General features: G+C 39.4%; 2 protein-coding genes across 2 annotated transcripts; one reads left to right on the top strand and one right to left on the bottom strand.

The window, feature by feature from the left end:
* The first annotated feature begins 5,001 nt into the window (after positions 1-5,001).
* LOC111667529 (MAPK regulated corepressor interacting protein 2-like) lies at positions 5,002-9,408 on the top strand. Its single transcript, XM_023423260.2, has 5 exons — positions 5,002-5,535; positions 5,673-5,742; positions 6,260-6,399; positions 7,564-7,668; positions 8,989-9,408. Exons 1-5 carry the CDS (start codon positions 5,481-5,483, stop codon positions 9,057-9,059), a joined length of 441 nt encoding a protein of 146 aa, XP_023279028.1. The 5' UTR covers positions 5,002-5,480; the 3' UTR covers positions 9,060-9,408.
* On the bottom strand, positions 9,409-19,545 carry trap1 (TNF receptor-associated protein 1). The gene is made up of 18 exons (XM_023423259.2): positions 19,343-19,545; positions 17,150-17,320; positions 16,959-17,041; positions 16,701-16,841; positions 15,301-15,372; positions 14,900-15,060; positions 14,619-14,728; positions 14,443-14,516; positions 13,752-13,907; positions 13,315-13,435; positions 13,116-13,185; positions 12,833-12,980; positions 12,526-12,711; positions 12,227-12,365; positions 12,047-12,132; positions 11,677-11,822; positions 11,480-11,552; positions 9,409-10,498 (listed from the first exon to the last, which is right to left on the bottom strand). Exons 1-18 carry the CDS (start codon positions 19,461-19,463, stop codon positions 10,397-10,399), a joined length of 2,160 nt encoding a protein of 719 aa, XP_023279027.1. The 5' UTR covers positions 19,464-19,545; the 3' UTR covers positions 9,409-10,396.
* Between the last annotated feature and the right edge of the window lie 437 nt (positions 19,546-19,982).

The raw sequence follows: 19,982 nt of genomic DNA, 5'->3' as shown, positions 1-19,982 counted from the left end.
GCATAAAAATGCCAAAAAACGTCATAGTATAGTTTGGCATAAAACGTCAAAAAAAAATCTTAGTATATTAAGGCATGAAAGGTCATATAAACGTCATAGTATGGCAAGGCATGGGATGAAATAATATAATAAGGAATAAATATGCTAAAAAACATCATAGTATAGTATGGCATAAAACTTAAAAAAACATCATAGTATATTAAGGCATGAAAGGTCATAAAAAGGTCATAGTATGGCAAGGCATGAGACAAAATAATATAGTAAGGCATAATAATGCCAAAAAACCTCAAAATATAGTATAGCACAAAAATGCCAAAAAACATCATAGTATAGTATGGTATAAAAGTTCATAAAAACGTCATAGTATAGTTTGGCATAAAACATAAAAAAAGATGTTAGTATATTAAGGCATAAAAGGTCATATAAATGTCATAGTATGGCGATGCATGAGACAAAATAATATAATATGGCATAATAATGCATAAAAAGGTCATTATATAGTATGGCACAAAAATTCCCAAAAACATCATAGTACAGTATGGCATAAAACTTCAAAAAAATCATCATAGTATATTAAGGCATAAAAGGTCATAAAAAGGTCATAGTATGGCAAGGCATAAGACAAAATAATATAGTAAGGCATAATAATGCCAAAAAACCTCAAAATATAGTATGGCACAAAAATGCCAAAAAACATCATAGTACAGTATGGCATAAAACTTAAAAAAAAACATCATAGTATATTAAGGCATGAAAGGTCATAAAAAGGTCATAGTATGGCAAGGCATAAGACAAAATAGTATAGTAAGGCATAAAAATGCCAAAAAACATGAAAATATAGTATGGCATAAAAATGCCAAAAAACGTCAAAGTATACTATGGCATAAAAATGCCAAAGAACGTCATAGTATAGTACAGCATAAAACGTCAAAAAATCATCATAGTATATTAAGGCATAAAAGGTCATATAAATGTCGTATTATGGCGATGCATGAGACGAAATAATATAATATGGCATAATAATGCATAAAAAGGTCATTATATAGTATGGCACAAAAATGCCAAAAAACATCATAGTACAGTATGGCATAAAACTTCAAAAAATCATCATAGTATATTAAGGCATAAAAGGTCATAAAAAGGTCATAGTATGGCAAGGCATAAGACAAAATAATATAGTAAGGCATAATAATGCCAAAAAACCTCAAAATATAGTATAGCACAAAAACATCATAGTAAAGTCAGGTACAAAAACGTCATAGTATATTAAGGAATAAGAAAGTCTTAATATATGCTAGCCTTTAGTATATCGTATAAGATAAGAAGGGAAAAGAAAACAAAAGAAAAGATATTGCTTTATTCGTCACACAGTGGGGAAATTTGCAGTATTACAGCAGCAACGTGACAGCACTAGAAAGAAAAAACTGAAATGTTAGTACCAAGTACTAAAAACCGCTAAATAATATAATACTTACAATTTGACATTAAATACAAAACACAATACAATTTGTTGTACAGTATAGCAGTAGCAGGAAGGAAAGACTTGCAGTATCTCTCCATCACACACCGTGGGTGCAGCAGCCTGTCGTCGAACAAGCTGCTCAGTGCTGTCAGAGTGTCCTGCATGGGGTGGAAGATGTTTTCAAACAGGTATGATAACTTAGCCACCATCCTCCTGTCACCCACTACCTCCACCGGGTCAAGGGGGGTATCCCACAACAGAACCAAAAAACATGAAAATATAGTATGGCATAAAAATGCCAAAAAACATCATAGTATAGTATGGCATAAAACTTCAAAAAATCATCATAGTATATTAAGGCATAAAAGGTCATATAAATGTCGTAGTATGGCGATGCATGAGACGAAATAATATAATATGGCATAATAATGCATAAAAAGGTCATTATATAGTATAGCACAAAAACATCATAGTAAAGTCAGGTACAAAAACGTCATAGTATATTAAGGAATAAGAAAGTCTTAATATATGCTAGCCTTTAGTTAGTTGTTAGTACCAAGTACTAAAAACCGCTAAATAATATAATACTTACAATTTGACATTAAATACAAAACAAACAAAACACAATACAATTTGTTGTACAGTATAGCAGTAGCAGGAAGGAAAGACTTGCAGTATCTCTCCATCACACACCGTGGGTGCAGCAGCCTGTCGTCGAACAAGCTGCTCAGTGCTGTCAGAGTGTCCTGCATGGGGTGGAAGATGTTTTCAAACAGGTATGATAACTTAGCCACCATCCTCCTGTCACCCACTACCTCCACCGGGTCAAGGGGGGTATCCCACAACAGAACCAAAAAACATGAAAGTATAGTATGGCATAAAATGTCAAAAAACATCATAGTATATTAAGGCATAAAAGGTCATATAAATGTCGTAGTATGGCGATGCATGAGACGAAATAATATAATATGGCATAATAATGCATAAAAAGGTCATTATATAGTATGGCACAAAAATTCCCAAAAACATCATAGTATAGTATGGCATAAAACTTCAAAAAAACATCATAGTATATTAAGGCATGAAAGGTCATAAAAAGGTCATAGTATGGCAAAACATAAGACAAAATAGTATAGTAAGGCATAAAAATGCCAAAAAACATGAAAATATAGTATGGCATAAAAATGCCAAAAAACGTCATAGTATAGTATGGCATAAAACGTCAAAAAAAATCTTAGTATATTAAGGCATGAAAGGTCATATAAACGTCATAGTATGGCAAGGCATGGGACGAAATAATATAATAGGCATTAATATGCCAAAAAACATCAAAGTATACTATGGCATAAAAATGCCAAAGAACGTACTATATCGTATAAGATAAGAAGGGAAAGGAAAAGAAAAGAAAAAATATTGCTTTATTCGTCACACAGTGGGGAAATTTGCAGTATTACAGCAGCAACGTGACAGCACTAGAAAGAAAAAACTGAAATGTTAGTACCAAGTACTAAAAACCGCTAAATAATATAATACTTACAATTTGACATTAAATACAAAACAAACAAAACACAACACAATTTGTTGTACAGTATAGCAGTAGCAGGAAGGAAAGACCTGCAGTATCTCTCCTTCACACACTGTGGGTGCAGCAGCCTGTCGTCGAACAAGCTGCTCAGTGCTGTCAGAGTGTCCTGCATGAGGTGGAAGATGTTTTCAAACAGGTATGATAACTTAGCCACCATCCTCCTGTCGCCCACTACCTCCACCGGTCCAAGGGGGGTATCCCACAACAGAACTGGCCTTCCTGATCATTCTATTCAGTCTCTTCCTGTCAGCAGTGGAGATGCCGCTGCCCCAGCAGACCACATGATTGAAGATGGCTGATGTCAACACAGAGTCATAAAAGGTCCTCAGGAGTGCCCCCTGCACTCCAAAAGACCTGTCCTGTTTTGTACAGTGCACTAGTGTTGTGTCTCCAGTCAATGTCTTTTGCCTCGATGTTCACTAGTGTGAAAGGATCGTGTTTCCACCTGCAAAAGTCCACCACCTGTGTTATATAGTAAGGCATAAACTCCACACAGAAAGGACAAAGGCCTGGAGAAGTGGTAGTACAGTAAGGTATAAAAACATTATAGTACATTTAAGCATAATAAGTCATAGGCATAAAAATGTCATAGTATAGTAAGGCATAAAAACGTCATAGTATATTAAGGCAAAAAAGGGCAGTGCAGTAAGGCAAAAAAAAAGAGACATAGTATAGTAAGACAAAAAAAAAGACAGTATATTAAGGCAAAAAAAGGCAGTGCAGTAAGGCAAAAAAAAAGACATAGTATAGTAAGGCAAAAAAAAAAGACATAGTATAGTAAGGCAAAAAAAAGACATAGTATAGTAAGGCAAAAAAAAAAAGACATAGTATAGTAAGACAAAAAAAAAGACAGTATATTAAGGCAAAAAAAGGCAGTGCAGTAAGGCAAAAAAAAAAGACATAGTATAGTAAGGCAAAAAAAAGACATAGTATAGTAAGGCAAAAAAAAGACATAGTATAGTAAGGCAAAAAAAGACATAGTATAGTAAGGCAAAAAAAAGACATAGTATAGTAAGGCAAAAAAAAGGCAGTATATTAAGGCAGAAAAAAGACAGTATAGTAAGGCAAAAAAAAAGACATAGTATAGTAAGGCAAAAAAAAGACATAGTATAGTAAGGCAAAAAAAAGACACAGTAAAGTAAGGCAAAAAAAATAGACAGTATAGTAAGGCAAAACAAAGACAGTATAGTAAGGCAGAAAAAAGACATAGTAAGGCAAAAAAAAGGCAGTATATTAAGGTAGAAAAAAGACAGTATAGTAAGGCAAAAAAAAAGACATAGTATAGTAAGGCAAAAAAAGACATAGTATTTTAAGGCAAAAAAAGGCAGTACAGTAAGGCGAAAAAGTCATAGTACAGTAAGGCATCAAAACTCCCCAAATGAAGGCACCAGGCAAACAAGTTCACTCAAATATTGGTGGGGACAATTCTGTCCTCCAAAAATATTGGTAGGCACATGTACCTATTGTCCATATGTAAACCTTCGCCCTTATTTGTGTGTATAGTAAAACTGCGTTGTGCCTCTGAGCTCACCTGTGTGTACTGTAAACTCAGAAACGTTGGCCACATAGGGGATTATTGGAGGAGCAGATAACATGGGCCCCGTTGAATGAATCCTGGAAGAAATGTAACTCATCTGAGAGAATTAAGTTTATTTGATTAACTGTTTCTGTAAACAGTGATGTAGCTATGGGGAGGGGATTTATACTTGAGATGAAACAGGTTCTGACTTTACTAGACATTTCTAGAATAATTCAGATCAGGGAGGAAAATGTGTAATCACACAATTCCCTCACATTAAGGGGATTTCAGTCTCAACTCGGTGGCCTTTGGAGTTCTCTCACCATCTCCCATGTTACAGATTGGTTACAATCCTGGGACACTGTCTCTTTAAAGCGCCGAAGGAGGCGTGTGGGCACGTCGAGAAGTGGTGAGCTTTGACTGCGTGCGTCCTATGTCTTATGAATGACAGCCGCTGTTTCAGGTTGCGTGACATTGTGGCAGTGCAGGACACCTCAGCACCAAAGTGACTTACAGTAGCTATATGTCTGAGCTCGGGGACGGAGACAGGTGAAAGGGGGGAGGGTCGCTGGCTGAGATGTGCCCCGGCTTCTGGTTTTTACGCGAGTAGGAGCGCTGCTCATGGTTCTGTTTCCTGGGAGCTCTGTCCAGTCCAGTCTCATGTCAGCTCCGTGGGTTTGCGTTGGCTTCAGTGTCTCAGCCTGTGAGCGGAATTTAGCCTGATCAGCTGAGGGTAGGACTGAGGCTCCTCACATTAATTAAGGCAGTTTCTTTACACCGACAGGATCCTGGAGGAATGTGTTAACGTGCCTTTATAAGTAGGCCTGCTCCACCTGTCTCTGCTCCATCTGGGACGCTGCTTCTTCTTACGTCAAAGTGCCAAACCTGAAGTTTACAGGCGACTTTTCCTGCGCATGATGTACACAATTACAAGAGGTCCCAGCAAACTGGTCACCCAGCGACGCACAGGTGAGACACTGAACTTTAATAACCAACTTTCGACTATGTCAGACACACTTCGAGAGATTCATCAGATATTGATTTTGGAAAACTAATGATCAGCTGTTTTTTTAAAGCAGAATGTGCACTCTTCTTTTACTTTCTAGGGCCCACACAGCAGCTGGACAACAAAATAAACGACTTCAAGCACAAACAAACGTCCTGGAGTCTGCCTAAGTAAGTGAAAATAGACATAATGAAAAATCTCTTTGATGCTCACAGTCCTGTAATGCTTTTTTGTGTGTCTCCATGTAAAAAATCTCAATAGTTTGGCTCGTGTTTGCAGAGATCAGACATGACATCCCAGGTTAAAGTGTGTGTTAGTGAGTGACAGTGTCCTGGCAGCAGTGGACGTCATCATCTCGAGACAGGCAGCGTTAGTTCATAAACACAGGCCTGAATGATTTATAACACACCTCCACACTGTGGCTCAGTCTGCCTGCTGGGCTGTTTTCATGCCTTTGAACCAGTGTGAGTGTGACCTTGTGGGAAGGCGAGGTGGCACATGGTCCTTCATTCAGCTGTTGCAATCTCTTGACTCCTACACAACCAACCTTGCTTGACTTTAAGGCAAAGGCAGACACTTTTAAGAAACGTCCTGCTGAGAAATGAGAGTTATCAAATCATGTGCTATGTATGCAAAAATCCCCCAGACTACCTGTGACATGGTTCTCTTCCTCCTTATACCCATCAGCCTTCCTGCACCCAAGATAGTATTCAACCGCCTGAATGGTAAAAAGTATCATCATCCCGCTCCGGCTCTCCCTGCAGACAACCATCAGGAAGAGACTTTCACCGCTGCACATGAGGAAAACGTCAAGTTTGTCTACGACGGTGAGGGAATGAATGAGTGGTCAGACTGGAAATACAAGAAGATGACACTAGACAAGACTTTTCATTGTCTTCACTAGTCCCCCAATGGCTGTTTTGTGAATGACATTGTTTTACTATCATAGTTTATAAGATCTGCTACACACCCCCTCCCCCTTCCCAGACCTCACCCACACAGCTGCTCTGACACTGATAGCCATGATAGGCGCCCAGAAGTAAAATGCTCTCACACCCACATATCATGGTCCTCGTGACCTGCGCTGGCACCCACGTCTTGCGGGAAACAGTGTTTTTTTGGCTTTGGCTTAAACCCAAAAGCCACTCGGGGAAAGAGACTTGTTGTCTGCTTTGAGGAAAGGCAACAAAAGCTCCTGACAGGATAAAGGCTTTTGTGGGCTCTGGGTGAAACTCTACACAGTGACCCAGTTCTTAAGTGTGTGTGCACGTGCCTCTTTTTAACATTCACAGAATCATTCAGTCTCCAGGAGACTTCATTTGGCTTAAGCTCATGTTGTCTATGTCCTCTGAGTTGTTGGTGTTGAAGTTAGCCACTGCAGCTCATAAACAACTTCAGTAACCTTGTCATTGAGTGAACAAGGACACAAAGTAGGCCCGCCCCCTGCCCCCTGCCCCCTGTTCAGGGCTGATTCTTTCTCTTTCACTCTTTGAAAAACTATAAACAAACTCAGTCACAGAGATAAAATCAGTTATAGTTCATATGCATGCACGCACACGCACACACACACACACACACACGAACTATGTGGGACAAGTCCACATGCGGCATTATTTGAAATACAAATGTGTGCCAGGAGTGGCAGGCCTTTGAAGCAGTTGCCCTTGTGGACTTTACTTGTTTGACACTGTGGGTGTGACACTGGGGTGCAGGACTTTTTTAAAAACCTGGACATATCGTATAAGATCATTTTCTGTTACCAACTATTTACATTCTTAAAAGATTCTAATTACATTTAATTTTGTTTCCCGAACTACCACAAATATAACTGTATTAAATCCTGTATGTGAGCTCTGAAATTTGATCAGGAAATTGTTAGGAATATTATTATAGGACTATATAGGAATATATAGGACTAATAAAACACATTATGGACCTGCAGTAGTTTGTGGGTGTTAATTGTGGTTGGACTGACTGAGTTGTGTTTTCAGCCTGGGAGGAGGTGGTGAAGCAGGAGCAGAGGCCCAGCCAGGGGTCAGAGGAAGCCCAGGGAGCAGTCCACTATAAAGAGACCACTCCCAGCCCACACATGGACAGTGAGTACAGCTTCTCCTCACACTGCACCATTCTCCCCAAGCTGCTCATGTTTTCAGTTTATAACTTTAATTTTAAGGGTGGACTGAGCAAGGATTATTTACGCCTGTTTTAAAGCCAAATAGGCCTGTTTACAACAGTGTGTTGTTTTATGAAAACAGCCCCATACATCTATAGTTAGTCTACCCTGCACAGCAGGTTGTATTGGTTTATTACAGCCAGCCAACAAAGGATTAATGGACCTGCCTCTGATCCTTCCAGCTGGAAGGAAACTAGCAGAGGTCACAGGCCTGTCTCTCCTCATTGTTCAAATTCCAACTCTGTTAACACATTTAGAAATACTAATTCAAGTTTCATATTTTATTGCCATGTCATCAAAGCTGACGAGTATTTATAAAAATTTAAAACATAACATACAACATGTCATGCATCACAAAGAAATTTATGTGTGGAGTAATTTTTTAATTTTTGATTATTTTTCTTATTTGAATATGCAGATAAGTCAAAATTGTGCTGTAGTTTACAGTAAAATAAAATGTGAAGTTATTATATATATATATATATAGTTATATGATGTGTCATTTTTTTCCTAGTCCAATAAACAGACAAAGTGGTGATTTTAAGTAAATGATGTACAGTCAATGAGACACTTTGGTGTGTAACAAACGGATTTAGAAAGAAGTGTGGAGTTGTAACCTAAAAGATGTAAATATTGCAGTTCCTCATTGCGGCCACAAGAGGGCAATGAGCACTCACAATTCCCTGATCCACGCTGTGATTATGTGCTAGCCTTGTCAAAGAATGTGGCGTCTTTAATCTGTAAGTGTGGCCGCTATTATATGTGTTGTAGTATGTTTCGTTGTGCTTCAATTTGGTTACCTTATTGAGAAAAAATATGAAAGGTGCTAGCATGCTAACGTCTGCCTGCTATGTACATCGCTAGCATTTACGACGCGCCACAAAACTTTCTAAAACAGATGTTAATTAATACAGTCGTTATAAAAAATTGATGTTATTCACCCCTTGCTTAGTGTTTACGTTAAGGCAGAAACTACAACGAGTGATAAGGACATAATTACAGAAGTTGACTTTAAAAAAATCTATAAAAACTTAAAAATGTAGTTTTATTCAACATCAACTGCATTAATTTATGACCTATTTTCAGTTTCCAGTAGTGGTAATAGAGTAAGTTTTGTTTTTAGATTTCATCCTTACAATTTTTTGGTGTGAAATGAAAATTACAGCCTTACACTCTACTTGCATTGTTATACACTTTTAATGTTGCATTGTGGTGTAAATGACTTAATTGCTTGCCTTTCTAGACTTTGTGCCCATCGACCTGGATGAATGGTGGGCCCAGCGCTTCCTAGCCAACATAGACAAGCTGTCCTGACACTCTTCTGGGATTTATGGATCTTGACAGGCGGTCAGGAGGTGAGACCTAAAGCAGAAAGGCTCACTGAAGAGAGGATACCTGGGAGCAGCAGGTGTGATGGGTCAAAGTGCCCTGATGTGATTCAAAGGGATGGACAGCGCTGGGACGCTGACATAGAAACCACAGAGAATCACCTCACTTGAACTCTAAGCCTTTTAACCCCAACCCATCCAACACTAAACAGTCAGTCTGACACAGATGGCACACAGAAGGACAATGTCTTGAAGTTGAGGTTTTCTCATCTTGCCAACCCGACAAAAGAGATGTCATGTTACTTTGAAATGCAGTAAAATTGTCTTTTCAAGAATTCTCTACATTGGCATGTTTTTTTATTGTCACAAGAATGGATCCATAATTGTGTGTTTTGATGCAAAGCCACCAGTAACAGCTCCATAAATGCATATACAGTATTTTGAATCAAATTTACATTGGGTAATAATATATTCCTAACAAGTTCCATTTGTCTTATGCACCTACTACAGGTAGGTACATAATACAAACGGAACCTGATGAGGATCCACATTTGACCACTGACAGTTGACAAGTTGCGTTTGCAAGTAGTATTGCAAGGTATTCATCTCCTATTTAAAAAAAAAAAAAAAAAAAAATGAACATAAAATATTAAATGTGGAAAGAAAAGATGAAAATTTGAAAACAGAAAAACAGAAAACTGCTCTTTCAGCAGGACGTTTTGCATTTGTAAATGAACTGTCATCTGTCTCTTACAGCTTACCGAACGCACACTTTAGAATAACAGCTAGAACAACGGTTAGTTGTCATTACACTTGGCATTTCAACAGGATTTTGAAATGAGATTCGAGAAACCAGATTTTCTTACCTCCACACTTTTGAACTGAATCTTTTTTAATGCGTCTCCACCACTTCTTTCTCCCTTCATCTTTGCATTGTTTGTGGCCGTGAAAACCATATGCCAATGTCAGAAAAAATACATTTTTTACATCAGAGTGTGAACGTCACACTGAAAAGACAGGTGTACAGCACAATCTTTTAAATTATATGCACAAAATTTGAAACTCCTGATGAAATAGTGCTGAACAAAGAGCATGACGACATAGAAATGTTTATGGAAAAGCTCTCTCAGATGCTGCTAGCAGTTCATCTTTCCCCAGCCTGTATGTGTTCTCCTCCAGGGGGGAATGAAGTACGCCAGAGGGGAAAGAGACAGATAAGGCCTGTAGTGCTCTTTAGAAACTGCAGTTCTCCAGCTTTGTAGGCCCATCGGCTACTGTAAATGCTTCAGTCATCAAAACCAAGTTCATGTCTGTATGTAGCTCTCAGTGCTTCCCCAAAGCTTTAGTCAGTAGATCGTTCAAGCGGGAAATCATTGGTCGGGGATCATCATTCAGGCCTGCTGTGATCATGGCGTTGTCATAGATCTGAGAAATTTAGATAAAAAGATGTAAATCTTTAAATCTGCGCAACTAGAAAATCCCTTTAAAATACAGATTGTAGAGACCGGGCAACGTTAAAAATATTTAATTATCATTTATCACTGTAATCATATTTCATTTTTATTAATACTACAACGATTTCTTGAGAAAATAATGAAAAACAAACCACTAATTCTCAAAATAAGCTTGTCCTAAAGTAACAGCCCAGTCTCAGTAACAACCAGCACAAACAAATAAAGGCTGATTGTTAATAAAGGAAAGGTAAACATTGAGGGAGGTGCAATCACCTGTATTTTAAAACCTGCATGGTAAAGTCAGATTAAGATTCTACAGCTACAGCTCTGATTCCCTCGATACAAGAGTCACTTCATACTCATCTATCTGCTGCTGAACAGAAATATTTATTCCAGTCACTTTCAGTAATTGAGTGCCTTTAAGCTACTGTTAATGAAACTCAACGTTTCCCTTCAGATGTTTCAAAGTAAAAGCCTACCAGGAAAGGGAGCTACTGAAAGGCTTTTAATGTAAAACGTCAGTGAAGGAATTATCGAGTTTCATTGCAAGTAACTTAAATGCAGCAAATGTGACTGGTGATTATTGGTGAATGAAAACTGTATCTCTGTTGAAAAATAGAAACAAAATATTCAATTAGCTATTAGTATTATAAAGGGTCCACTGCAATATAGCAGGCTTGTTCTGTCATTTAATTGTGTGTTATTCTCAACATAGGGAGACTACAGTTGTTTTTGGATCTTTCTTTTTTTTTGTTGTTGTTATTTGTATAGCTAATATTGTCCTGTTAAACTGGGACATGATCTTGTTAAACTGGAGGAATTTGTGCTGTAGAAAATGTGCAAGTCAACAGGTGAGCACTGAGAAAATTTTGAGTTTGTATAAACAGCAAATTAAAACAGGAGCAGAGCAGAAAACAAGGAGGCTTCTTACTAAAATATGACAAAACAGTACCTGCTCCAGTAGCAGTCCAGCCAGGTCAGAGTCTGTGTCTTTCAGACCGTGCAACTTCTTGATCAGATCATGTCTATCAGATAATGGAAAAAGTACACAACAGTGAGAGCTGGACAAAGAACCCTCATTATTTAAAGTTATACCATCAGTTTTTTTTTTCCTTAAATTTCATCTAGTAAAATCCATCCATCCCTTACCCTGCATTGATCTCCAGCGTGGGCTGCAGTATCTGAGCTCTCTCCTCAGCGGTGCGGGCTAGCTGCTGGGTGCGGAGGAAGTGGCGTGCAGCACCCATTTCCAGCACGGTGATCATAGCTGGGTGGGTGTCCAGACGAGGAGTAAGCTGGGACCGGAGAGAAAATGCATTACACAACATGTCTGTAAGAAGTTACTTTCAAGATATTTTTCAGGCCAGTTAGGAAGAAACACGAAACTGAACTTTAAAACTTGAAGAAATCTAACTGATTTGAGTGTTTGAGTTTATACACATGTACAAACAAGACTTTAACAACTAGAAACCACCCTATGAAATTCAGAATCATAGACACACACGACTCTTATCTTTACCTTTATGTTAGTGACTCGTGGACCCAGGGCGTTCTTCATCCAGGCCATCAGGTCGTCGGCCTGCTCCTGTGTCAGACGCTCAGACGCTGCAGAGAAAGAAAAACAGGGGTCAGGATTACAGGCCATGACAGCAAGACGCGTCCTGCTACAACTTTATTGAGATATGATAGAGAACCAGACCTGGTTTGATGTCCTCAAACTTCTCCTCCTTGTAATGATCCACCACAATGTCTGTCTCCACTGAGATCAGCTTCTTCTTGTCAAACTCCCTGAGGTGGAGCAGCGTCAGCTCATCAAACTGCTCGTAGCAGAACAGCACCTGCACACACGCAGAGAGTAAAAGACACCTTTTAACTGGATTGAACAGGGTATTTTTTGTTTTATCAGCTTCTCAGTAACAGCAACAGAGCCCTTTAAACATTTTTTTAAATCAAATTAAAATAATTAAATCATCACTATCAGTCGTGTCAGCCTCTTACCTCCATGTCTTTCTGTTTCATGGCCTCATAGTAGGGGGAGTGCTCTGCAAGATGGCGGTTGGGGGAGCACAGATAGTAGATGTTGCGTGTGCCAGCCTTCATTCGAGAGGCGTACTCCATCAGATTGGTCTGCTGACCCGCTGGGAGAGCAGACGACTCATACCTCAACAGCTTCGCAATGTCCTCCTATAAACACAGAGCACGTAAGGGAGACAATACTTAGAGACAACATTTTCTCTGCTGCTTTCAGCGCTGGTCACTTGCATCTTTATTACTTTTCCCCTTTAAAAACCAAAGACTGTGTCACCTTGACATCTTGTTCCTGGGTGGTGACGATGCCCTCCCTCATGAAGAGGCTGTAGTCCTCAAAGAACTTGCTGTACTTCTCTGGCTCCTTCCTGCTCTGGTCCAGCAGGAAGCGGATCACCCTCTGCTGCAAAACGTCACGAAGCTTCCTGAAGCCAGAGGTGATGGTAGAAATATGAATCATCCATGGATCAATATTGGAGGAAAAGTAAAAAACTGAGAAATGAAAGGGAAGTGATTACATCTTCATCACAGAGAACTAAGGTGTAAGCCTGGTGTTATACCTGATGAGGGCGCTCTCCTGCAGCAGCTCTCTGCTCAGATTCAGAGGGATGTCCTCACTGTCCACCACACCTACACGAACACACACACACAGTATTTAGCTCAGCTCTCAATATTTGTTCCTTCAATCTATAAAAATCATGAATGTAAAAACAAGCAGCTCCACCAGGAGCAGGTCGAGGCGGTTGGGAGGATCCTGACCTCGGAGGAAGCGCAGCCACTTGGGGAGGATTTCAGTCGCTTTGGTCTGGATCAGGACCTTCCTGCTGTACAGAGCCACGCTGGAGCCCATCTCTCTGCTCACGTCAAACATGCTCGGCTTCTGTTGATGCATAAATTCTTTTTTCATACATCAGTTTGACCAAATACAACTTTATCTTACTCATAGCCACTGAAAAAATGTTCTGTCTTGAGAGAGAACTACTTAAATTAGCACAATCTAAGACATTTAAACACAGGTTGGTATTGTTTAAGGGCTTGTGGAACCAGATTTGTGCCTGGAAAGCTGCTGGTTTGATTTTCAAATGTCAAAGAGTAACATTCCCCTTTGAACTGTAAGATTTTTCTCTGAGCTTGCCAGTGAAAACTCTACTGAAATAAAGTTAACAGTGTCAGTTGTGAAGTCCTGAGTGCCTCACCGCATCAGGGACGTAGAAGATGCTTCGGATGTTGAGCGGGGCGTCAGCGCGGTAGTGCAGCGTGTAGCGGGGTTTGTCGTAGGCCTGGGCCACGTAGCGGTAGAATTCCTCATGCTGCCAGTCACTAATCTCCTTAGGCTCCATCATCCACAAGGCCTGAAGGGAGACAGAGGTCAAACAATAATTAGTATAAAAACAATTACAGCGAAACCTTACTTGTTCTCCAGCTCACACGATGCACAATATTGGCATGTTGGCATATCGTAAAATCTTTATTTTCATTTCATTGTGGAAAATATTTGTGTCTGGGAAGGAAATTCTAATGTCAAATATATCTGCTAATATTTAGAGATAGAAAAAAGATACCACAGCCCCAATTCATGACCACTGAAATGTCTAAGTAAGTTCTTATTTCCTTATTTAAATTCTGTGGGTGACTCACTTTTTTAGAAACAGATGCACATTTACAAGAAGCACCCCTGAGCCAGATGTGTTAATGTTGATGAATACATGATAGACTGAATGTATTTGACATTTAAAACACTGTATTATCACTATGTCTCAAATGTTACTAAATGTATTAAATCATAACATCTAGAATTGTAGTACCGTGGATTTTGTGAATCTTTGCACCTGTTCATTGAGTCTTTGGTTTAAGAAGCGAGTGAACAGCAGAGCCAGAGCAGCTCACCTGTAGAGTGTTGAGCCTCCGTCCATTCAGAAAGATGGGGAAGCTCACAAAGTTGCTGTACTTTGTTACGACCTCTGAAAGAGATACAACAGCTTGTCATCACGTGGAGTGATGTAGTAATGAATATGCTCTCTGCAGTTTATTTTAGCTCCCTGAAGAAGCTTCAGCAGTTTTACCTTTAACTCTGTCCTCAGCGGAAAACTCCTTGCAGTCGTCCTTGAGGTGCAGCACAATCTTTGTCCCCTGTTGAACACCACTGGCTTCAGCGATCTCAAAAGCACCAGAGCTGAGGGAGACGACCATGACAGAGAACGTCTGAGGATCACATTCGGTTATAATCATTTCACATATGCATATTTGCATGCTTTGTTCTGCTGTAGAACAGAATCACGCCCAGGATATTTTTCTGTTCCTCCTCTTGATGTTGAAATGAAACACTTCCCTCTATTGCTCTCACCCGTCTGAGGACCACTTGTATCCAGGTGCCCCGGGCTCAGCAGAGCGGGAGTACACGTCCACACGGTCAGCTACCATGAAGGCAGAGTAGAATCCAACCCCAAACTGACCAATGATGGTGCTGCTGGCCTCCGCCTGGTTCTGCAGAGCGTCCAAAAATGCCTGTAGTGTGTAGAAGAGATGATTAGTCTGGAAGAAAGCATGATCAGCAGGATACATCAAATATACGGGTGTGAACTTACTGTTTACTCAATGAACAAATTAGATGCACAAACCTGAAGTTTAAAGCTGAACTGGCAGACATTACAGGACAGACATACCCATATATGAATACACTATATGAGGAAGAATGGAAAGGTGCTAGAACAGGACAAATGGAAGAAGATCTACAACAACAATCACCTTTGAACCGGAGCGGGCGATGGTCCCCAGGTTGGCCACCAGCTCCTCTTGGTTCATGCCCACTCCAGTGTCCTGTTAGGAGTACAGAGATTCCCAGTCATTCAAAAAGAAGTCAGTGTCGGTTGTTGTTCAATATTGATCCACCAGGTGGCAATGCTGCTCAAAAACAGACCAGGAAACAGTACAGTATGGATAGAGGATACAGTAGATAGACAAATAACACTTAATTTATCCCGTGAGGAAATGTCACAGCAGACTGCAGTTAACAGCTGAATCAAAAATTAAAACCACAACTGCTGAACCAGATATTGAAAATAAAAATTTAAATATAAAGTATTATAAATCAGAAACAGCATTAATCAGAAATATGGCGTGCAAGAAAGGTTGGAGTGCAATAAGAACTGTGCAAAATGGCAGTGTATAATAAATGCAGCAAATGTATGATATATTAGTGCAGATTGTAATGCAGCAGTGCGTTCACCTCTCACACAGAGGTGAGGTGTTGTACAGCGTCAATGAACATGATTCCCTCTAACGTTCTTTGTGACAGCGACCCTTATTAGCTCTTAAACACTGCAGGAGCTTAATGACCCTCAACATGATTTTTTTTGTGTTTCACAATCTGAAGTGTTTCAGATATATTTCTTTTTTTAACAGTGGGGCCATCTATATGATTTAAACACACTGTTGAGCAGCAGATTAAAATAAGGGCAAACAATGAAAGAAGTGACACTGATTCTGTTACTTATTTCTTTGACATGAATGCTGAATCCAGGACATAGCCGGGGCCGGCACAAGCAACTCAGTGACACAAAATGGCTTCAAGAGCATCAAATCACTTCGTAGTCTTCACATTGTGATTAATTTCTATAATCTTGCTTAATGTTTTTACATGTACTGACACAGAAACAGGCCTTTCATTTCCCACTGCTGACAGCTTCCTCTGGATGACTTCCTCTCCCCAAATACTAATGAAGGCCTGGATATCTTTGTCCATCAAATGCTCTCCATATTACATATTCTAATATTGGTTGTCCTGGTTGATAGAGATGCAGTGGTAAAAATGTGTTGTTTGTTGTGTTTGTTGCAGTCATTCTTATTGGAATATGCCAGCATCTGGAACTTTTATCATTTAGCACCACCTCCTTAGCAGTGCCAAAATCTTACTCCAGGAACTCATCCCCAAAGTGGGCTGAGACCAGCGGAACCAACAGCAGAACTCGTCAAAAATTTAAACATTACCCTTCGTTCATGCGGTGGAAAAGGGTAATAACGTTGTATGTCTAACAAAAAATCAACATGGAGCTGGAAGAACAACAACACACAGAGTTCTCCAAAGTAATAATACCAGTCATTATAAACTCCTGCAGGCTGCAAATCTTCCACAGATGTGGGTGTACCTGGATGGTGAAGGTGCCCTTGGCAGCGTCAGACTGCAGGTGGATCTCCATGGGAGCTGTTTCACCTCCTGCTGTGATCAGTTTGTGACGCAGTTTTTCCAGAGCGTCACTACCATTAGAGATCAGCTCCCTGATGAACACCTGGGGGTATGAGGAGGAGGCAGGGAATCAGTCAGAAAAGAGCAGTTATAGTTAACAAACTTAAATGTCAGTCTAGCTATGTTGAACGTTCCTCACTCCGAAAACAAACCTTCTTACCTCTTTCTCTGAGTACAAGGACCTGGCAACAATGTCCAGCAGCTTTTTTGTTTCAGCCTGAAATTCATGTTTGGAGAAGCTACCTGGATAAATCAGAGGCAGAACAACATTCAGATCATCTTAAATCTAAGAAATGATTAGCTATGAGCCATAACGTTCAACAGTGGTTATGTCTCCAGCCGTTGCAGCACCTTGCACAGACTCTGTGTCACTGATGATGGTGTGCAGGGGCTCCTCCTCGGGCTCTTTCTCTGCCTCCTGGGTGCTGTAGTAAGACTGCTGGCAGAAGTTGAGGCAGGACCGCTGAGCGCTCCACACTTTGGGCGGAGTGCTCCACCGCTGCTGCTGTCCAACCTGCAAATCTGATGACAGGTATTTTTTGTGTCTTGCAGAGAGCTTATTAATCAGGGCCTGTATTTATCAAATGTCTGACAGTTACATTATAATCTTAAGAGCCAACTTAGGTGGAAAAAGGGTTCTTAACTGAAAGTGAAGAATAAAACCTATTTATCAGATGACTGGCTCTTATTTAAAGCAAAGTATAGGAAGAAACCTTTAGGAGCAGATCTCGAGTGATCACTTATTAATTACATGTATGTTAAGAGAAAAACAACTCATCAGAACCACACTGGCAAATGTAGACAAAAACAATGTATGGAAAGAGATTGCCAACAAAATCAACATCAGCTTTGGCCATGTCATTGTCCAAAGTGCATTTAGAGATGACGACTTGCAAGAAATCAGCAGCTGTAGAGCTAATACTACTCTATCATAGCAGAATTTGGAATATGAAATATTTGTTCATTCTACAGCCGCAATGATTAGTTGCTTAATCTGTTTGTTGATCAACAGAATGTTAATCAGCAACTACTTTGATAATCAGTTCATCATTTTGAGTCATTTCATATGTGTATTTTTCTAGTTTGTTTTGTCTTCTATGACAGTAAACTGAATATGTTTGCATTTAGACTGTGTATGTGAATTTTTTTTTTTTTAAAGAAATGATCAATCAGTAAACCAAGATAATATTGAACAGATTAATCAATGAAAATTATTGTAAGTTTCTGCTCAAATCATTCCAAAACATGTCTAAGAAGGAGTTTGCTCATCAAATTAAGAGGCTTCTGGGTGTCTCTTAAATCAAAATTTGAGTATTTGAGTAAAAAGAAATTCGATTAAAAAAAAAAAAGTATTCTTACATTTATGCACCAAAAGTTAAAGCAAATGACTTTTATTTTAACCCTTCACTTGGACAATCAATTCAGATTTTTTCAACTCTATCTTAATAGAACAAAAATAGCCCTAACGTAGACAATTCCCAAAGTTTTTGGTTAATTAGCACAAAACCCCTCACTGCTAAAACCTCATATCAGCTTTGGCTGTTAGAAAAGCTTGCATTTTTCTGCAGGTTTCTTTGGGTAGATGGTGGCATACATGCAAGTGCAGGGTTTCTGTCCCTTTTAAGACATTTTTAATACCACACAGAAAACAATTTAATACCTGTTTCATGGTCATACTTGCTAAATTTGCAAGGCATCAATGAAAACCAGTAGGGTTGATAAGGCCTAGAGTTAACTATAAAGTGCACAAATTTATTAACATCAATATAAAAGTAATTGACTCTCAGCGGTGTGCAACAGTAATTCCTAATGATATCGGTCATTCATAATGACATCATTAATTAATCATTGATGACCTTGCTAATGAGGAGAAAACGATGTATGGATAAACAAATTAAATTAATTACGCTCCACATATAAATTTTACAGAAGGTCAGATGTCCAGAGGCACAGCAGTGGAGATTTTTCAGTGTTTACTAATATCACATACAAAACATATGACGATTAACATTGCTGCCTACAGCAAGTAATGTAGTAGAGCAGGCTAGAAAAGATATTCAAGACATCTCTTAATTAATCTTATGACTTTTTAATACATTTAATATCTCTTTTAATTCATAATACCTAGTACTTTAAGGCCTTTTTATAAGGAAATTAAAATCTGTTTTGTAAGATTAAAAGACCTCCAGATACCCTGAGGGAATGTTACTGTACAACCTATCTAACTTTACAAGAACCTCTCCTCCGTTATTAAACCACAGATGCGTCTATTTGGTCGATGAAATTAAAAACACCAGTTCAGTCCACAGTTTTCAATCTGATATAATCATGTAATAGCTGAGCATTTGCAGCAACTTATGGATGTAGCTGTAGCTGTTCTGTAGCTTCTAAGTGGGGTATCGGACTGACAAACCAGTTCACAGTATTAAACTAGGGAACTGGTAAATTAAACAGTTTGCCACAGCAGAGTTTACCTGACTCTCATCTTATGCCTAGGCTAGGCTAACTTGGCTAAGGCTACCAGAGCCCCCTCCCACAGCTCACCTGCAGTCAAGGAGCGCGAGACAGTTCTGCTGCTCAGCCCTCGCGCACATGTCATTAGCCGTGAGCTGGTCCTCTGAGAGGAACCGAGTGCAAACCGAGCCAGGGCGAGACAACGGGACATGATGACAGACGAGGGGGCAGACAAGGATATGAGAGCAGGTCAACCGACCGAGGGACACACGCTGAACGAGATCGCACAGACAGGACCCAGTCCCTCTTGATGACGTCAGCAGGCGTTCCATCGCGCTGCCTGATGAGAAGTGGAAATTATTCTATCGATAGACGATTTTCTTCCCTAAAATGCATTCAAGTGCACGATTTCATATTAATGACATATCAAAAACAGTAGTAGTCTTATCTGTATGTAAATTTATCCGTCGGTTATCCATCTTAATCCCTTCATAATTTATTTTTTTTAGCTGTAAATTTGCCCTTCAAGGTCAAACAGTGATCACATAACGTATCGTAAGATTAACAAATTTACATGTTTCAAATGATGTAACTAAGTTTTGTCATGTTGATGCTCATTAGAGCTAAAACACGTTTGCAATAATATGCAACTATTTTGATCATTGATCATTTATGTCAGATTTCAAGCAAAATGCTTAAAAATTTGATGGTTCTAGCTTCTCAAACGTGA

The sequence above is a fragment of the Seriola lalandi genome, unplaced genomic scaffold (assembly GCF_002814215.2).
Source record: "Seriola lalandi dorsalis isolate HSWRI2012SDOR001 ecotype SW California unplaced genomic scaffold, Sedor1 jcf7180002054690, whole genome shotgun sequence".
Classification (NCBI taxonomy): Eukaryota; Metazoa; Chordata; class Actinopteri; order Carangiformes; family Carangidae; genus Seriola; species Seriola lalandi.
The sequence above is the reverse complement of the archived record's forward strand: the minus strand, read 5'-3'. Positions and strand labels throughout refer to the sequence as shown.